The following is a 20,180-nucleotide window of genomic DNA, read 5'->3' on the forward strand; positions in this document are numbered from 1 at the left end:
CTGAATTCAGCTAGAAAACTGAATAAACACATTATCATAATCACTAAACTAAATATAGAAAGCTTCAGTCAGCTGCAAATTCAATGGACAGGCTTACGTCTCACAAATGTTACATTTAAAGGCGGCACAGTGGCGCAGCGGGTAGAGCTGATGCCTCACAGCTTTTCACTGTACCCCGATACACGTGACAATAAACTAAACGGAACTGAACTCGCAGCGGCAGGGACCCGGATTCCGTCTATGTGGAGTTTGTACCTTATCCCAGGTATTTATTCACAAAATGCTGGAGTAACTCAGCAGGTCAGGCAGCATCTCGGGAGAGAAGGAATGGGTGATGTTTCGGGTTGAGACCCTTCTTCAGACTTCAGTCTGAAGAAGGGTCTCGACCCGAAACGTCACCCATTCCTTCTCTCCCGAGATGCTGCCTGACCTGCTGAGTTACTCCAGCATTTTGTGAATAAATACCTTCGATTTGTACCAGCATCTGCAGTTATTTTCTTATTGTACCTTATCCCTGTACCTCCGTGGCTTTCCTCCGGGTGCTCCGGTTTCCTCCCACATCCCAAAAATGTGTGGGTTTGTAGGTTAATTGGCCCTCTGTAAATTGCCCTAATTATTTCACAAGTGGGTATTTTATATAGATTTAAAATATGTTATCTTATATATGTTATTTATATATATATAATTTATATATATGATACTGCTTTTTGTTTATTATACTGTTTAAAGAGTTTATAAGATTATAAGTGATAGGAGTAGAATTAGGCCATTCAGCCCATCTAGTCTACCCTGCCATTCAATCATGGCTGATTCGATGTTTACATATTCTGTTGTGCTGCTGCAAGTAAGAATTTCATTGTTCTGTTTGGGACACATGACGATAAAGCACTCTTGACCTGACTTGACTCTTGAAAGTGGGATAACATAATGTGAATGGTTGATCGATGGTCGGCGTGGACTCAGTGGGCCGAAAGGCCTGTTTTCCATGCTGATTCTGTCAACTAAAAAAAAACTAATCTAAGCCAAAACGTCAAGTTGAAAACTTGAGAACTCGGTCTTTCTGTTGGAGGTGTATTGTCAAGAATGTTAGATTTGATTGATTGTGGTTTCCAATCCCATGATTTAATGGTACGTGTCAATCTGCCGCACTTACAAGAGAAATGAGCAGCATACCGAAAGATTAAATGGGTTTTAAGAAATTCATACGCTTGCCAAATTAATCTCTAAATTGGAATGTGGCATGCATTTCTGAGGAGCTAACTTCACTGTCTATAATACCTTCAAAAACCTTCGCAGCGTAAAGAACACTTTAGCCGATGAGGCGTAGTCGTTCAGAGAACATGGTAGCCAGTTTTTGCGCTGAACACAAACAGCAAAGTGATAATGCCTAGAATTGGAACATGGAACATAGAAACAGTAGGGCCCTTCAGCCCACAAAGCTTTTCACTGTACCTGAAGCGTTTCCACTAGGGTTGCCAACTGTCCCATATTAACCGGAACATCCCATATTTTGGGTTGTCCCGTGCGGGACCACCCATGTCCCGTATTAGGCCCGGGGGGGGCGCTGTAGGCCCAGACGCTGTAGGCCCGGACAGTGTAGGTCCGGAGGCCTGGGCGCTGCCTAATGGAGGTTGCGTAACAACCCACCTCCCGGCCCGGGCGGTCGCCATTGGTGGAGCGGGAGCACGTGGCCGCTGGCTGGGTGAGGTCACATGGGGCGCGAGGCGGTGACGTCACCTTGTCCCTTATTTGGGAGTGAGATAGTTGGCACCCCTAGTTTCCACTGTACCTCGGTACACGTGACAATAAACTAAACTCAAACTATTGAGTACAACTGGTTTGCGCTGAAGATGATGCTACGTTAAACTGATCCCATCTGCTGGTCCAAGATGATTTGACTTCCCATCTGAAAGCCAGCAGTGTCGATAGTGCATCCTTCCCTCAGTACAGTACATAAGCTACCTAGATCTTGTAGTTCAGTTTAGTTTAGTTTAGAGAGACAGCATGGAAACTGGCCCTTCGGCCCACCGAGTCAGCGCCGACCAGCGATCACCCCGTACACTGGTTCTATCCTACACGCTAGGGGCAATGTACAGGTGCCAATTAACTGACAAACCTGTATATCTTTGGAGCGTGTGAGGAAACCGGAGCACCAGGAGAGAACCCACAGGGTCCCAGGGAGAATGTACAAGCTCCGTGCAGACAGCATCTGTAGTCAGGATCGAACCTGGGTCTCCGGCGTTGTCAGACAGCAACTCTACCGCTGCGCCACTGTACCGCCCCAACAACTCAAGTCCTTGCCGAGGGATTTGAACCCATAACCTTCGGAGGCAGTGGTGAGGCAGATACCCATAAATGATTTTCTGGTGCAACTTTATTTTTCCATTTTTGGTCATTTTTATTATCTTCATAGAAAATGTGTGTAACTTTCCATGAATAAAGTTTGAAAGAAGGCATATTCAGACAAGGTTCGAATGCTGATAAAAAAAAAAGATGCTGATGAGGCAGACTGGGATTCTGTAAGCGCAAGACAGTGAAGAGTTTCCAATTCATTAGCTGGAGTTGATAACCATTAAATCCATCAGACCCCCGGGAGGCCTCTAATCCTGAGTTCTTGGCAAAAATGCAGTCTGGTTTAATCCCTCAGTCAGGAAGGTAAAAAACAACTGCAACGCAAAGACTGTTTGGCATTTAGATTCTGCTGTGAAGTCAAGCTTCCATCAAGCTACCTCTCCAGGAATACATAATACTGAAGAGTGTGTGTCAAAGTTACCTTGCTAAAATCAAACAAATGACTTGTGGGGAAACATGCTTGTTGTCCTGTACAATACCGCTCATCGTGTACAGTAAATCTGATTGTTCACGGTTCAGCCTGTCTCAAGTACCTATGCAATTTTACATAGAACATAGAACAGAACAGTTGGGGTGGCACGGTGGCACAGCGGTAGAGTTGCTGCCTCACAGCGCCAGAGATCCAGGTTCGATCCTGACAACGGGTGCTTGTCTGTATGGAGTTTGTACATTCTCCCTTCGTGGCCTGCGTAGGTTTTCTCCGGGTGCTCCGGCTCCCTCCCACACTCCAAAGACTGATTGGCTTGTTAAAATTGTAAATTGTCCCCTAGTGTGTGTAGGATAGCGTTAGTGTGCGGGGATCGCTGGTCGGCGTGGACTCGGTGGGCCGAAGGACCTGCTTCCACGCTGTATCTCTAAACTAAACTAAATTAAATTAAACTACAGCACAGGAGAGGGCAATTTGGCCCACAAAGTTTGTGCCGAACAAGATGCCAAGTTAATGATCTCATCCACCTGTACATAATCCATATTCCTTTCTTCCTTGCCCCTCCCTTCATGTGCCCGTCTAAAAACCTCTTAAATGCAACTTTTGTATCTGCCTCCACCACCACCTACATTAACTCATCTTAAACCGTTCATACATGTTATTGAAGAAAAAAAACAAATTGCTGGAGTAACTCAACGGGTCAGGCAGCATCTGTGGATAGACGATGTTTTGGGTCAGGACCCTTCTTCAGACCAGTCGCCTATCCATGTGCTTGCGAAATGCTGCTTGACTTACTGAGCTAAAACTTGCGTATTTTTTTTGTAAACCAGCATCTGCAGCTCCTTGTATCTCCATACTTGTTCATCGATTATGGGCGGCACAGTGGCGCAGCGGTAGCGTTGCTACCTCACAGCGCCAGAGACACGGGTTCGATCCTAACTACGGGCGTTGTCTGTGCAGAGTTTCTCCCTGTGACCATGTGGGTTTCTCTCCAGGTGCTCAGGTTTCAAAGACATTCCAAAGACGTACAGATTTGTAGAAACATAGAAAAATAGCAGGAGTAGGTCATTCGGCCCTTCGAGCCAGCCATTCAATATGATCATGGCTGATCATCGAAAATCAGTACTCCGTTCCTGCTCTTTCCCCATATCCCTCGATTCCTTTAGCCCAAAGAGCTAAATCTAACTCTCTCTTGAATTAGGTTAATTGGCTTCTGTAAATTGTCTCTAGCATATAGGATAGAACTAGTGTATGGGTGATCATTGGTCGGCATGGACTTGTGGGGCCGAAGGGCCTGTTTCCACACTGTATCTCTAAACTAAAGTGAACTAAGTATCATTGTAGGAAAAATAACTGCAGATGCTGGTTCAAATCGAAGGTAGACACAAAATGCTGGAGTAACTCAGCGGGTCAGGCAGCATCTCAGGAGAGAAGGAATGGGCCCATGCTTCCTCCGTTGTCATAGTGAGGCCTAGCACAAATTGGAGGAACAGCGTCTCATATTTCGCTTGGGCAGCTTACACCCCAGCGGTATGAACATTGACTTCTCTAACTTCAGATGGTTCCTCTGTCCCTCTCTATCCCCTCCCCATTCCCAGTTCTCCCTCTGTCTTCCTGTCTCCTACTACATCCTTTCCTTGTCCCGCCCCCTCCCCTGACATCCGTCTGAAGAAGGGCCTCGACCCGAAACGTCACCCATTCCTTCTCTCCTGAGATGCTGCTTGACCCGCTGAGTTACTCCAGCATTTTGTGTCGATCATTGTAGTCTTCCTTTGAAAATACTGAAGAGGTTCTCACTGGTTCTCCTGGATAGTTATAGGGTCCACATCACGGTATCTACCTAAGCAGCACCTTTAGAGTCACACCATTGTTTGGGCACAGTCGTGACCATGAGACGCATAAGCCTGTTGTAGGATGAATGCACCGAGAACAGTATAACTAAATCAAAACTTGAATTTGTGACATGTTTGCAGGAGAATACCAGCGATCATTGAACGTACCCTTTTATCTCTGGCAGGGTTAATTATTTACCTGTTCATTTTCATGAGCAAGTTAATTAAACTTTTGAAAACTTCAGTGATTATTTTTAACAAAAGCAGATCAAGAATGCGAGAGGCACTGCCTTGTGAAAGACATTAAACGGTTGCGTTAATTGGCTCTTGATATTGATTGTAAACCCAGAGAAGGGATCGATTGATGATATGCTTCTCTCGATCTTCTGATTTTTGATCTTCTCCTTTGATGAATGGCAGTTTTATGCTCACCAAGTTAGACACTGTCAATACTGGAGATTGATTTCATATCCACACATCTTAGAATGGAGATGACGGGCATTTCTCGAGCCGGAGGGTGTTGAATCTGTGGAGTTCATTGCCACAGACATCAGTGGAGGCCAAATCATTACGTATTTTTTTAAATGGAGATTGCCAGGTTCTTGACTAGTAAGGGAGTGTATGGTGACGTGGAGAAGGCAGGAGGATGGCATTGAGAGAGAACAATAGATCAGCCATGACCGAGTGGCGGAGCACACTCGACGGGCTGAATGGCCCAATTCTGCTCCTATGTCCCGTGATCTCATGACCTAGGGAGGTCATGGACAGGCGACGTTTAGTGTCGGGACCCTTCTTCAGACTCTTGTCTGAAGGAGGGTCCCGAACCGAACCATCATCTATCCACGTGGAGGAAGGAACTGCAGATGCCAGTTTAAACCGAAGATAGACACAAAGAGCTGGAGTAACTCAGCGGGTCAGGCAGCGTCTCTGGGAAGAAGGACCCTCAGAAGGGTCTCGACCCGAAACGCCACCTGTTCCTTCGAGGGTCCTTCACTCCAGAGATGCTGTCTGACCCGCTGAGTTACTCCAGCCTTTTGTGTCCATCATCTATCCATGTTCTCCAGAGATGTTGCCTGACCCTCTGACTTACTCCAGTACTCAGGCTCCTAATCTTTTCGGCCCATTTCAGAGACGTGAATGGAGCATAATTAAGGCTAAAAATGATGGAGCTCAATCTAAAGCTAATGTCCTAAATTGAAACAAAGGAAAACGATAAGTTGTGAGAAGTGAGTTGGATATGATAAATTGGACAGCTTCATTAAAGCAAATGAAGATTAATCGACATTTAAATAATGGATGCTGGAACTGCAACATTTATATGTACTTTTCTGATCCAAAATAAAACCCCGACAAAAACCACCAGTCCTGGTTTCCAAAATTGTTCCGAGGTTGTGTTAGATCCAAAGAGAAGTGATAGAAGGTTGCCAGACAAAGTGGCTGTCTGGAGGATGGGGATTTAGATTTCAGTAAACAAAAAGGTTCCAGGACTTTAATTAAGAGAGGAAAAAGCAGAGCTTGAGAGCAAACCCGTAAGGCGCATAAAAAAAGGATTGTAAAAGCTTCCGTAAGTGAAAGAAGAATTGCTGAAGACAAATGTAGGTTCCTTCCATGGGAAACAAGAGGATTTACACCATGGATCAACAAAGTGCAATGCTTTTAAAACACTGGGAGAGGACACAAATTATATTCCAGAAATGCCGGGAAAGGTGGACTCTCATGAAAAGGAAGAATGAAAGGAAATTAGCATTGGTGGAAAAAATAGTTTCGTTTTGTTTAAAGATACAGCGCAGAAACAGGCCCTTCGGCCCACCGAGTCCGCGCCGACCAGCGATCCCTGCACACGAACACTATCCTACACACACTAGGGACAATTTACAATTATACCAAGACGATTAAACTGCACGTCTTTGGAGTGTGGGGGAGAAACCGGAGCGCCCGGAGAAAACCTACGCAGGTCACGGGGAGTATGTACAGACCCTGTACAGACAGCCCCCCTAGTCGGGATCGCACCCGGGTCTCTGGCGCTGTGAGGCAGCAACTCGACCGCTGCGCCACCATGCCCTTTTGCGTAAAACCGGCATCTGCAATTCCTTGTTTTCTACATTCTGCCTACTTTCTATGTTTTGAACTGAGGGACGGATTGTCATCAAGTTTCCTCAAGGGTGCGTGCGGTGGTAGATTTTGAGTTGTTAGTCCTTGTAGCTCCTGTACGAGCATCGTAAGTGGGAAAGTGATCTTCCCGAGGGTGCTGGAGCTGGGGCGTTGGGAGTTTAAAAGCCAAAGGGACGCCCCGTTTAAAATCCACAACATTGGCTGAACGGCCCGCTGTCAAAGTGTTCTAGTGCAATTTTCAATATGCAGTGCACCATTTGTGGGGACCCCCCCCCCCCCTGTAAAATACTTTAAATACTTGCTGGATCTTTGCTCTTTCTTCCTCCTATGATAGTACAAAGGTTTGAGTCCAAATGCGGCCAGGTTCCCCGCGCACTCACAGAGCGGGAGGGGATACGCAGTGGACGGGTGTTGAAGAGGTGGCAGTGTTCCCCATCCCAGCCCCGCACCTGGGAGGAGTGGTTCATCCCTTCGTCGGGCGGGTCTGGGGGCTTGCGAGCGGGGGGCCGCTGGGTGGGTGCGAGAAGGTGATGTCGTGGTGCTTGGCCCACTTGGCAAAGACGGCTTTCTCCGTGATGAACCGGTGCCCGCCGTAGAAGGCTTTTTCGTGAATGGCGTACTCCGCGCATTCGTCCCGACCCCCCGGCTCGTAGTAATGGTAGGGGATTTTCTTCCGTGACCCGGACCTGTGAAGACTGAAGGAAAAAAAACGTCGGTGACATTGTGACCTGTGGCACTGCCGGAGTAGATGATCACTGTACCTCCGCAAACAGCTTCATGAAGCAAAGGGTGGGTTTGAGGCCTCCATTACCTGTTGAGGCCTCCATTACGGTTAAACATTTGTCACCGCTTCTTCTCCCCGCTCCCGTCCGGCAGAAGGTACAGAAGCTTGAAAGCGTGCACCACCAGACTCAGGAACAGCTTCTACCCCTTCTGTTATCAGGCTTCTGAACTGAAGCTAGGGCACTGTTCGATTCACCTCTACCCCATTGCGGACATTGGTCTTTGTCTCTGGAACTGATGCGCTACAAAGCTGAGAACTACATTCCGCACTTTGTATCTTCCCCTTTGCACTACCTATTGTACCTGACTCCATTGTATTTACAATGTATGTATTATAACATACAATTGTATGTTATAATACATACAAATACAATGCAAATATAACATACTGTATGTATTGTGTATCTGATCTGTTTGGATAGCACGCAAAACAAACCTTTTCACAGCACCTGGGTGCACGTGACAATAATAAACCTAAACCTAAACCTAAGAAAACCTATATTATAGAGTCATAGCCATACAGCGTGGAAACTGGCCCTTCATCCCAACTTGCCTACACTGACCAACATGTCCCATCTACACTAATCCCACCTGCCTGCGTTTGGCTCATATCCCTCTAAACCTGTCCTATCCATGTACCCGTCTAAATGTTTCTTAAACGCTGCTATAGTACCTGCTTCAACAACCTCCTCTGGCAGCTCGTTCCATGCACCCACCACCTGTGTAAAAAAATTACCTCTCGGGTTCCTTTTAAATCTTTCCCCCTCCTCACCATAAACCTATGTCCTCTGGTTCTCGATTCCCCTACTCTGGGCAAAAGACTCTGTGCATTTACCCGATCTATTCCTGTCATGATTTTGAACACCTCTCCAAGATCACCCCTCATCCTCCTGCACTCCAAGGAATAAAGTCCACACTCTGGGCACCACGGGGGGTTGAATGCTTCCTTGACAAGGAGCGTAAGATAGTTGTGTAATAGTTTACTGTTTGTCTTGCATTATGGTGGTGGGTTCTGTTTTGGTTTTATTGTACTGTACATATAATTTTAATATTTGAATAAATATTTTTGACAATAAAATTTGAAATTTCCTGCCTATACCTAATTGATTATATTGAATGGGGGTGTTGGCTCGAAGGGCCGAATGGCCTACTCCTGCATCTATTTTCTATGTTCCTATGTAAATCGAACGACTTCGATTAATTGAGGACGATCGGGAACTATTGGCCTCCCAGCATTAACAGTCAGTTGTGTCTCCAGTGTTCTGTGCTGTGCAACTTTGGGACTCTAACTAACAAACTTTGGCATACTTTACACAAATACATATGAACAAAAGACTACATTCCACCTGTACCTCTGCGCTGATATTGAGAACAAAATAAATGTGACAGATAGTTTCATTAAGTACGTAATGTTGTGCAGAATCAAGAGGGTTCACAATTCAAAGGCAAATAATATGATTGATGAGAATGTGCAGCAGTTTAATTTACCACAATTCACCTCAAAGTGCAACTGTATACTTCTGGGATCGTGAGATTTACATAGAAACATAGAAAATAGGTGCAGGAGGAGGCCATTTGGCCCTTCGAACCAGCACCGCCATTCAATATGATCATGGCTGATCATCCACAATCAGTACCCCGTTCCTGCTTTCTCCCCATATCCCTTGAATCCGTTAGCCCTGAGAACTGAATCTAACTCTCTCGAAAACATCCAGTGAATTGGCCTCCACTGCCTTCTGTGGCAGAAAATTCCACAGATTCACAACTCTCTGGGTGAAAAGGTTTTTCCCCATCTCAGTTCTAAATGGCCTACCCCTTATTCTTAAACTGTGACTCCTGGTTCTGGACTCCCCCGACATTGGGAACATTTATCCTGCATCAAGCCTGTCCAATCCCTTAAGAATCCCTTAAGAATTTTATATGTTTCTATAAGATCCCCTCTCATCCTTCTAAATTCCAGTGAATATAAGCCCAGTCGATCCATTATTTCATCATATGTCAGTCCTGCCAATACGGGAACCAGGTTATAGAGACGTATAAAATTATGAAAGGACTGGACAAGCTAGATGCAGGAACAATGTTCCCAATGTCGGGGGAGTCCAGAACCAGGGGCCACACAGTCTAAGCATAAAGGGGAGACCGTTTAAAACTGAGGTGAGAAAAAAAAAATTCACCCAGAGGGTAGTGAATTTGTGGAATTCTCTGCCACAGAAGGCAGTGGAGGCCAATTCACTGGATGAATTTAAAAGAGAGTTAGATAGAGCTCTAAGGGCTAGCGGAATCAAGGGATTAATGATCTGGATGATGGTGTGGCAAATTGGATTAGTAAATATGCAGATGATACTAAGATAGGTGGAGTAGTTGATAGTGAGGTAGATTTTCAAAGTCTACAGAGAGACTTGGGCCTTTTGGAAGGGTGGGCTGAAAGATGGCAGATGGAGTTTAATGCTGATAAGTGTGAGGTGCTGCATTTTGGTAGGACAAATCAAAATAGGACGTACAGGGTAAATGGTAGGGAATTGAGGAATGCAGTAGAACAGAGGGATCTGGGAATAACTGTGCATTGTTCCCTGAAGGTGGAATCTCATGTGGATAGGGTGGTGAAGAAGGCGTTTGGTATGCTTGCCTTTATAAATCAGAGCATCGAGTATAGAAGTTGGGATGTAATGTTGAAATTGTACAGGGCATTGGTGAGGCCGAATCTGGAGTATGGTGTGCAGTTCTGGTCGCCAAATTATAGGAAGGATGTCGACAAAATGGAGAGGGTACAGAGGAGATTTACTAGAATGTTGCCTGGGTTTCAGCACTTAGGCTACAGAGAGAGGTTGAACAGGTTGGGTCTTTATTCTTTGGAGCGTAGAAGGTTGAGGGGGGACTTGATAGAGGTTTTAAAAATTTTGAGAGGGACGGACAGAGTTGACGTGGGTAGGCTTTTCCCTTTGAGAGTGGGGAAGATTCCAACAAGGGGACATAGCTTCAGAATTGAGGGACAAAGGTTTAGGGGTAACATGAGGGGGAACTTCTTTACTCAGAGGGTTGTGGCTGTATGGAATGGGCTTCCGGTGGAAGTGGTGGAGGCTGGCTCGATTTTATTATTTAAGAGTAAATTGGATAGGTATATGGATAGGAGGGGATTAGAGGGTTATGGTCTGAGTGCAGGTAGATGAGACTAGGTCAGGGAGAATGGTCGGCGTGGACTGGTAGGGCCGGACAGGCCTGTTTCCATGCTGTAGTTGTTATATGTTATAAGGCAGGCACGGGTCACTGATTGTGGATGATCAGCTATGATCACAATGAATGGTGGTGCTGGCTCGAAGGGCCGAATGGCCTCCTCCTGCACCTATTTTCTATGTTTCTATGTTAAACTAAACCATGCGACTGAATCTCTTTATATTTTCCAGTGTCATTTAGTGAAGCGTGAAAAAAGTGAACCCTCTCCCCCCCTCAGTGATCTTACCTGCAGTAGGTGTTGTTAACCATCCCAAAGATGTGTATTTTGGGGCAGACCTCCATGGCGAGCACTAACGTGAACCAGCCGGTGCTCAGGTATGTACCTGACAGTATCCTGATCAGAAGGAGAACAGGAGAAATCTCTTTAAAATGACTGAGCATTAGCACTTTGTCAAACCCACATCACCACGCTGCTTCAGCGGCGGCAGTGAATATAAGTGCCACAACTGTTGACAGGCCGTCTGAATTATTTATTTCCAGCTCGCAATTCATGACAGTTTGCAGCCCGCAGTATCCGCACAGTGCAATTTGCGAAGCAAGGGCGTAAAATACCGTTCAAATTAAAAGGCAAACAGGACGTATTGAGCTTGGAGATGCGGACGAACTGAGAGTTACAGCTGAGCGGAGAGCAGCTTAGACTTCAGCGGGGGGGGGGGGGCACCGCGATCAGTTGTGTTCATCGCACCTCACACTGGCCCAAACATCATCAGTGAAGGAGAGTACGTTACCTTCCCGTGAAGCCACTGTCCCCAGCCTGGCGCCGCTGCCTGGAGAAGGCCGGCACGGTGGCGCAGCGGTAGAGTTGCTGCCTTACAGCGCCAGTGACCCGGGTTCCATCCCGACTGCAGGGTGCTGTCCGTACGGAATTTGTACGTTCTCCCCGTGACCTGCGTGGGTTTTCTCCGGGTGCTCCGGTTTCCTCCCACACTCCAAAGACGCACAGGTTTGTAGGTTAATTGGCTTCTGTAAATGTCCCTAGTGTACGGGCTGGATTGTTGGTCGGCATGGACGTGATGGGCCAAAGGGCCTGTTTCCACACTGTATCTCTCAACTAAACGAAACCAAACTGCCAGAAGAGGTTCTGAAGAAGGGTCTCAATCCGAAACGTCGCTTATTCCTTCTCTCCAGAGATGCTGCCTGACCCGCTGAGTTACTCCAGAATTTTGTTGGCCACATTTGGAGTATTGCGCAAAAGGGCACAAATTGCTGGAGTAACTCAGCAGGTCAGGCAACATCTCTGGAGAACGTGGGTAAGTCAACTGTAACAGATGTGGCGTTGCCAATGCCTTGTGCAACTGTAGCAGAACATCCCAACCTAGATACTCCATTCTCCAGTGGAGAACATCCCAACCTAGATACTCCATTCTCCAGTGATGCTGCCTGTCCCGCTGAGTTACTTCACCATTTTGAGTCTTTCTTTGGTAAACCAGCATCTGCAGTTCCTTGTTATTAAACTTTCCTCAGAACAGTCGGCATTTTAGTTTAAGAAGATAGACACAAAGTGCTGGAGTAACTCAGCATGGCAGGCAGCATCTCTGGAGAAAGGGAATAGGTGATATTTCGGGTCGAGACACTTCTTCAGATCACGCGGCACGGTGGCGCAGCGGTAGAGTTGCTGCTTTACAGCGCCAGAGACCCGGGTTTGATCCCGACTAAGGGTGCTGTCTGTATGGAGTTTGTACGTTCTCCCCGTGACCTGCCTGGGTTTTCTTTGGGAGCTCCAGTTTCCTCCCACGCTCCGAAGCTGTACAGATTTGTAGATTGTGGGCGGCACGGTAGCGCAGCGGTAGAGTTGCTGCTTTACAGCGAATGCAGCGCCGGAGACTCAGGTTCGATCCTGACTACGGGTGCTGCACTGTAAGGAGTTTGTACGTTCTCCCCGTGACCTGCGTGGGTTTTCTCCGAGATCTTCAGTTTCCTCCCACACTCCAAAGACGTACAGGTATGTAGGTTAATTGGCGGGTAAAATGTAAAAATTGTCCCTAGTGGGTGTAGGATAGTGTTAATGTACGGGGATCACTGGGCGGCACGGACTTGGAGGGCCGAAAAGGCCTGTTTCCGGCTGTATATATATGATATGATATGATATGATTAATTAGCTTGGTATCATTGTAAATTGTCCCTAGTGTGTGTAGGATAGTGTTAGTGTGCAGGGATCGCTGGTCGGCGTGGACCCGGTGGGCCGTGGGGCCTGTTTGTGCGATGTATCTCTAAATTAAACTAAAAAAACCTACTCTGGCAGTTTTGTTTAGAGATACAATGTGGAAGCAGGCCCTTTGACCCATCAAGTCTGTGCCAACCAACAATCCAACCCGTGCACTAGGTCTATCCTACACACTCGGGACAATTTACCGAGGCCAATTAACCTACAAACCTGCACATCTTTGGAATGTGGGAGGAAACTGGAGCACCCGGAGAAAACCCACGTGGTCCCGGGAAGAACTGTACAGTCAGGATCGAGCCCGGGGCTCTGGCGCTGTTAAGGCAACATCTCTACCGCCACGCCACTTTGATAAACGTAGAAATTACATGCAAGAGTGGGCCATTTGGCCCTTCGAGCCAGCACTTTGGTGCAGCGCCTTCTTGAGGCAGCGCCTTCAAGCTGGCGACAGTGGCTCCACGGCATGGTGACGTACTGTTCTTCACTGAAGATCGGAAAGCCCCACATTGTTCAGAACGTTGCTGATCAGCTGGGAGGAGCCAGCGCTGCCGTCGCAGCTGCGGCTTGCCTGCAGTCCGTCTGTCTTTTGTGTTTTTTGTTGTTTTTGTCTGAATTGTAGTTTAATATGATGTAGTGTTGTATGCTATGTTTTGGGGGGGGGGGGGGGGGTGGGAGGGAACGGGAACTGTAACATTCTCTCTCCCGAACGGAGACGCGACATTTGTTCTGTGTCGTGTCTCCGTTCCCGTTGCGGCCTACCACCGGCCATGCACCTGGGACCACCTGGGTCTCTGGTTCGCAGAGCCCACGGCCCGGACTCACCACCTGCGGCGCCGGCTGCCTGCGGATGCTGCGGGAGCGGCTGCGACTCGTCTCCGGAGGCTCCGCCGCGGGCCGTGTGGACGTCGGAAGCCCGCAGGCCCCTGGGTGGGGGCCGACATCGGGAGCTCCGGCAGCGGCAGAGGCAGCGTGTTCGCCCGCCCCGAATCGTGGGGCTTGGGTCGGCCCGCCGCGGACCTTTCACCGTCCAGTCAATATCGGTAGCCCCGACCGCCCTGACGTGGCAACTCCAACAGCCTGACCGCGGGAGAAGACGGCAGGGAAGAGAAAAAGACATTCTGGCCTTCCATCACAGTGAGAAGGGACTGGAGGAGACTCACTGTGATGGATGTTTCTTTTTGTTTGGTGTTAGTTGTGATTGTGTGTGTTATTGCATTTTTATTGATTATTCTTATTGGTCTTAGTGTTCAACTGTGGGTAATGTTTCATTTCACTACACATTTATGTGTATGTGACAAATAAACAACTATTGACTATTGACTCCACTGAGGAATTCCATGTGTGGGTATTAGCTGAAGGTAAGAGCGCGCTTAACAGGCAGGCAAATGGCAAGCTTGCACACTGATGAGGACATTCGAACCAGTCGATTTCAGAAGAGATGCAGCATCTAGTTACAATTAGGCCATTCGGCCTAACATGTCTACTCAGCCATTCGATCATGGTTGATCTATCTCTCCCTCCTAACCCCATTCTCCTGCCTTCTCCCCATAACCTCTGACACCCGTACTAATCAAGAATCTATCTATCTCTGCCTTAACAATATCCACAGACTTGGCCTCCACAGCCTTCTGTGGCTGCTGAAACATCCTGTTTTGAAAGCGAGAGGTCTTTGTGTGCTGGTTAATATTTATCTTAGTTTAAAAGCTGTGATCATTATTACATCGCTGTTTGTGAGGTGTTGTGCAAATAGGTTAGCTGTCTTTTTGTTTAGTTTAGAGATACACCGTGGAAACAGGCCCTTCGGCCCACCGAGTCCGCACCGACCAGTGATCCCTGCACGCTAGGACTATCCTACACACTGCCGACAATTTACAATTTTTACCGAAGCCAATTAACCTACAAACCTGTACGTCTTTGGCGTGTGGGGGGAAACCTGAGCATCTGGAGAAAACCCACGCGGTCACGGGGAGAACGCACAAACTGTGTACAGACAGCAACTGTAGTCCGGATCGAACCCGGGTCTCTGGCGCTGTGATGCAGCAACTCTACCGCTGCGCCAACGTGCTGCCCTTCAAAATGGCTTCAGTTCAGTGTCTGCAACATCTATATACTAAAACTCTCTTTTGTTTATTTGTTTGTTTCTGAACTACAGCCAAAACGGTACACGATAGCGTGACAATTTTAGGCCCACCTTACTCACCGTCGTCCCTTTGGTGCTAATGGAAGAAATTTCATTGAAGTTGGTGTTATATTTTAAAAGTTATTCACATTTTAAAGTTTAAACCTATCTCCTAGGGAGGGAGGGGGGAGGGAGGGAGGATAAGAGGGGTTGAGGGGGATGGAGTGGGGGGCAGGGGGACAATAGACAATATACAATAGGTGCAGGAGTAGGCCATTCGGCCCTTCGAGCCAACACCACCATTCAATGTGATCATGGCTGATCATCCACAATCAGTACCCCGTTCCTGCATTCTCCCCATATCCCTTGAATCCATTAGCCCTAAGAGCTAAATCTAACTCTCTCGAAAACATCCAGTGAATTGGCCTCCACTGCCTTCTGAGGCAGAGAATTCCACAGATTCACAACTCTCTGAATGATAAAGGTTTTCCTCAAGGGGAAGGGGAAGGGGGGGTGGAGGGAGGAGGAAGGGAGGGAGGAGGAAGGAGGGAGGGAGGGGGAAAGGGGGGGGGGGGGAGAGGAGGGGAGGGGGGAGGAGAGGGCGCTGCACCAATGCAGGAGAGATTTGGGCCCAACGGGTCCACTTGGTCTAGTGCTTTACAAAATCCTGAAGGTGGACAAGGTGCTGTTTAAATACATGTCGTTAATGAACAGAGCAACTCAAGTTGCCAGAGAAAATGCAAAGAATTCTGGGAGGCGGGGAACAGTTTGTTGCATCCATCAGTGCTGGCTGTCACCACCCTTCCCAAAGCAGATGACCAGGATTATTACAGGAGTCTCGTTATCGCCCTTAGTGTCATCTGGTGGACATCTCCCATCACAAACACAGCTCTGTAATCCACTCCAGGGAAAGCAGGAACGCCAACATTTTATAGATGCCTCACACCAGCTGACTCACAGTCTTTCGACTTGCGAGAATAGTTTACTTTAGTTTATTATTGCCACCTGTACAGCACGGGTACAGCGCGGAAACCGGCCCTTCGGCCCAGCGAGTCCGCGCCGACCAGCGATCACCTGGTACACGAGCACAATCCGACACACTAAGGACTATTTTACAATTTTACCGAAGCCAATTAAGCTACAAAAACCTGTACGTCTTTGAAGGGTGGGAGGAAACCGGAGCACCCGGGGAAAACCCACGCAGGTCACGGGACCAACGTACGAACACCGTACAGACAGCGCCCTTTGTCAGGATCAAATTCGGGTCTCTGGCGCTATGAGGCAGCAACTCTACCGCTGTGCCACCGAGAGTACCAAGAGCCACTCCTTGCGACATCACTTTCACCATAACCTGAGTAGTCCTCGAGGCAGGAAATTCAAAGTACAAATTCAAGTCTATTTGAACCACTAAATCAAAACTTTGGATTGGATTTAACCCAGAATCGTGCACTGCAGGCTAGTGTTGAGTGGTCTCTTGCAGTGGTGGCTCAGTTAATGTTCCTGTGGAAAGATGTTTCACTGGAAAGGCATGTTCTGGTGTCGGAGGTTCATCAACCTTTTATTGTGTGTTCTGTGCCAAGTACGAGCGGTCATGGTGGGGCAGTGGTGGAGATGCTTCTTTACAGCGCGCGCAGCACCAAGGACACGGGTTCGATCTGTGCCGTCTGTACGGAGTTTGTACCTTCTACCCGTGACCTGCGTGCGTTTTCTCCGAGATCTTCGGTTTCCTCCCACACTCCAAAGACGTGCAGGCTTGCAGGTTAATTGGCTTGGTTACAAGTGTAAATTGTCCCTAGTGTGTGTAGGATAGTGTCAATATGCAGGGATCGCTGGTCGGTGCAGACTCGATGGGCTGGAGGGACTGTTTCAGAGTTGTATCGCAAAAGTAAACTAAATAAACTAGTCTGAAGAAGGGTCTCGACCCAAAGAGCCTGAAGAAGGGTCTCGACCCATAACGTCACCCATTCCTTCTCTCCAGAGATGCTGCCTGTCCCGCTGAGTTACTCCAGCATTTTGTGTCTATCCTCATTGAACAGTATCCACACTGGAACATCCTAGTTGGCACCTTATAGATAATCCAAGACTTAATTCTCTCCAGATTCACCACCCTCTGGCTAAAGAAATCCCTCCTCATCGCCTTTCTAAAGGTACGTCCTATTATTTGCAGGCTGTGGCCTCTGGTCCTGGACTCTCCCTTGAGTAGAAACATCCTCTCCACACCTACTCGAACCAGGACTTTCATTATTCAGTAAGCTTCAATGAGATTCCCCTTCATGTTGTGCTTGTAGTTTGGGTTGGACCTCTCCATTGCAATGCAGAAAGCCAAGGGCAGGCAGCACGTCAAGGGAGTTGGGAGGGTAGTGGAAATGACCTGCAGCAGAAAGCTCAAGATGGTCGATTTGGAGAGAGTGCAGGTGCTCGTCCTGTCTGTAAATCGCCATAGAAACATAGAAAATAGGTGCAGGAGTAGGCCATTCGGCCCTTCGAGCCTGCACCGCCATTCAATATGATCATGGCTGATCATCCAACTCAGTATCCCGTACCTGCCTTCTCTCCATACCCCCTGATCCCTTTAGCCACAAGGGCCACATCTAACTCCCTCTTAAATATAGCCAATGAACTGGCCTCAACTACCTTCTGTGGCAGAGAATTCCACAGATCCACCACTCTCTGTGTGAAAAAAAAACGTTCTCATCTCGGTCCTAAAAGACTTCCCCCTTATCCTGAAACTGTGACCCCTTGTTCTGGACTTCCCCAACATCGGGAACAATCTTCCTGCATCTAGCCTGTCCAACCCCTTAAGAATTTTGTAAGTTTCTATAAGATCCCCCCCTCAATCTTCTAAATTCCAGCCATGAAAACATTAGACTGGATTTTAGAGATACAGTGTGGAAACAGGCCCTTCGGCCGACTGAATCCGTGCCAACCAGCGATCGCCCCGTACACTAGCACTATCCTACTTAGACAATAGACAATAGGTGCAGGAGTAGGCCATTCGGCCCTTCGAGCCAGCACCGCCATTCAATGTGATCATGGCTGATCATTCTCAATCAATACCCCGTTCCTGCCTTCTCCCCATACCCCCTGACTCCGCTATCCTTAAGAGCTCTATCTAGCTCGCTCTTGAATGCATTCAGAGAATTGGCCTCCACTGCCTTCTGAGGCAGTGAATTCCACAGATTCACAACTCTGACTGAAAAAGTCTTACTTACTGGGTGACTATTTACAATTTTACCAAAGCCAATTAACCTACAAAACCTGCACGTCTTTGAAGTGTGGGAGGGCACTGGAGCACCGGGAGAAACCCCACGCGGTTACAGACGAGGATGTTGCCAGGACTAGAGGGTGTGAGCTGTAGGGAGAGGTTGAGTGGACTGAGTCTCTATTCCTTGGAGCGCAGGAGGATGAGGGGTGATCTTATAGAGGTGTATAAAATTATGAGAGGAATAAAGCGGGTAGATGCACAGAGTCTCTTGCCCAGAGTAGGGGAATCGAGGACCAGAGGACATAGGCTCAAAGTGAAGGGAAAAAGATTTAATAAGAATCTGAGTAATCCTTTCACACAAAGGGTGGTGGGTGTATGGAACAAGCTGCCAGAGGAGGTAGTTGAGGCTGGGACTATCCCAATGGTTAAGAAACAGTTAGACAGGTAGTTGGATAGGACAGGTGTGGAGGGATATGGACCAAACGCAGGCAGGTGGGACGAGTGTAGCTGGGACATGTTGGCTAGTGTGGGCAAGTTGGGCCACAGGGCCTGTTTCCACACTGTATCACTCTATGACAGCACCCGTAGTCAGGATGGAACCCGGGTCTCTGGCACTGTAAGGCAGCAACTCTACCGCTGCGCCACCGTGCCGCTCCGGGCCTGTTTCTACTTGGAAGGAATCGGGAAAGTGAAGAGGCACTCAGGTCTGAGTTAAGGTTACAAATAGTCAGGGCACATGGAGTCATAGTCATGGAGTCATAGAGTGATACAGTGTGGAAACAGGCCCCTCAGTCCAACCTGCCCACACCGGCCAATATGTCCCAGCTACACTAGTCCCACTTGCCTGCGCTTGGCCCATATCCCTCCAAACCTGTCCTATCCATGTACCTGTCTAACTGTTTCTTAAGCGTTGGGATAGTTCCTACCTCAACTACCTCCTCCAGCAGCTCGTTCCATACACCCGCCACCCTCTGCGTGAAAATGTTACCCCTCGGATTCCTATTAAATCTTTTCAACTGCACCTTGAACTTATGTCCTCTGGTCCTCGATTCTCCTATTCAGGGCAAGGTAGCAGAGGATGGAGGGGGATATGAAGTAGGTCGGGTTTCTGGTTGTTTGGGTGTGTTTGGGAAGGGGGGAGGGGATGGAAATGAATGAATGGTCGGGGATACGGGCTGGATGTACAGCGTAGCTGTCATGTTGCAGGGAGTGAGTGAATCAATGCAGCAATTTGGGCCGGGATGAGTGGTGTGTCTGAGCGGTGCATACAGCCACACTCAGCAGGTCAACGATCTGTAGCGCAACACGATCTGTAGCTGCACAAAGACCCAAGACAACCATCAGCAGCATGATTTGTGGCTTAAAGAATAATTTAGAACTCATAAGGCATGTCCTCGACACTCTATAAAGATACTGTCACCGGCACGGAAGCCAGTGCTGTATTTATAACAAGCAATGGTGTTTTCACAGAATCTAAAGAAGGGATGGAGACTCATTCAGCTGTGACCATCCACCTGCATTCATTTCACACCCATTTCATCGTGTAGAGATTTATTCCACACTGGAGTGGTTTTATGATTCTGTATTCCTTCATAAACTATTTAACCGGTCCATCGAACAAAAACGATGTGATCCGTTATAGAGTCACAGAGCCTTAGTGTCTTACAGCGTGGAAAAAGGTCCTTCGGCCCAACTTGCCCACACCGGCCAACATGTCCCATCTTCACTGGTCCCATCTGCCCGCGTTTGGCCCATCTCCCTCCAAACTTGTCCTATCCATGTACCTGTCTAACTGTTTCTTAAACGTTGGGATAGTCCCAGCCTCAACTACCCCCTCCTGCAGCTCGTTCCATACACCCACCACATTTTGTGTGAAAATGTTACCCCTCAGATTCCTATTAAATCCATTCCCCTTCACTTTAAATCCTATGTCCTCTGGTTCTCGATTCACCTACTCT

The 20,180-nt window shown here is 47.8% G+C and overlaps 1 protein-coding gene across 1 annotated transcript in view; it reads right to left on the reverse strand.

The window, feature by feature from the left end:
• Positions 1–409: 409 nt before the first annotated feature.
• The window catches only part of st6galnac3 (ST6 (alpha-N-acetyl-neuraminyl-2,3-beta-galactosyl-1,3)-N-acetylgalactosaminide alpha-2,6-sialyltransferase 3), a 143,347-nt gene continuing 123,576 nt past the window's right edge, over positions 410–20,180 (reverse strand). Inside the window, exons 4-5 of the mRNA XM_078408173.1 lie at positions 10,964–11,071; positions 410–7,418 (exon numbers count right to left, since the gene is read on the reverse strand). Of these exons, the coding sequence (XP_078264299.1) occupies positions 7,187–7,418; positions 10,964–11,071 (340 nt within the window). The 3' untranslated portion in view covers positions 410–7,186. The remainder of the gene's footprint in view (positions 7,419–10,963; positions 11,072–20,180) is intronic.

The sequence above is a fragment of the Rhinoraja longicauda genome, chromosome 11, assembly GCF_053455715.1.
Source record: "Rhinoraja longicauda isolate Sanriku21f chromosome 11, sRhiLon1.1, whole genome shotgun sequence".
Lineage (NCBI taxonomy): Eukaryota > Metazoa > Chordata > Chondrichthyes > Rajiformes > Arhynchobatidae > Rhinoraja > Rhinoraja longicauda.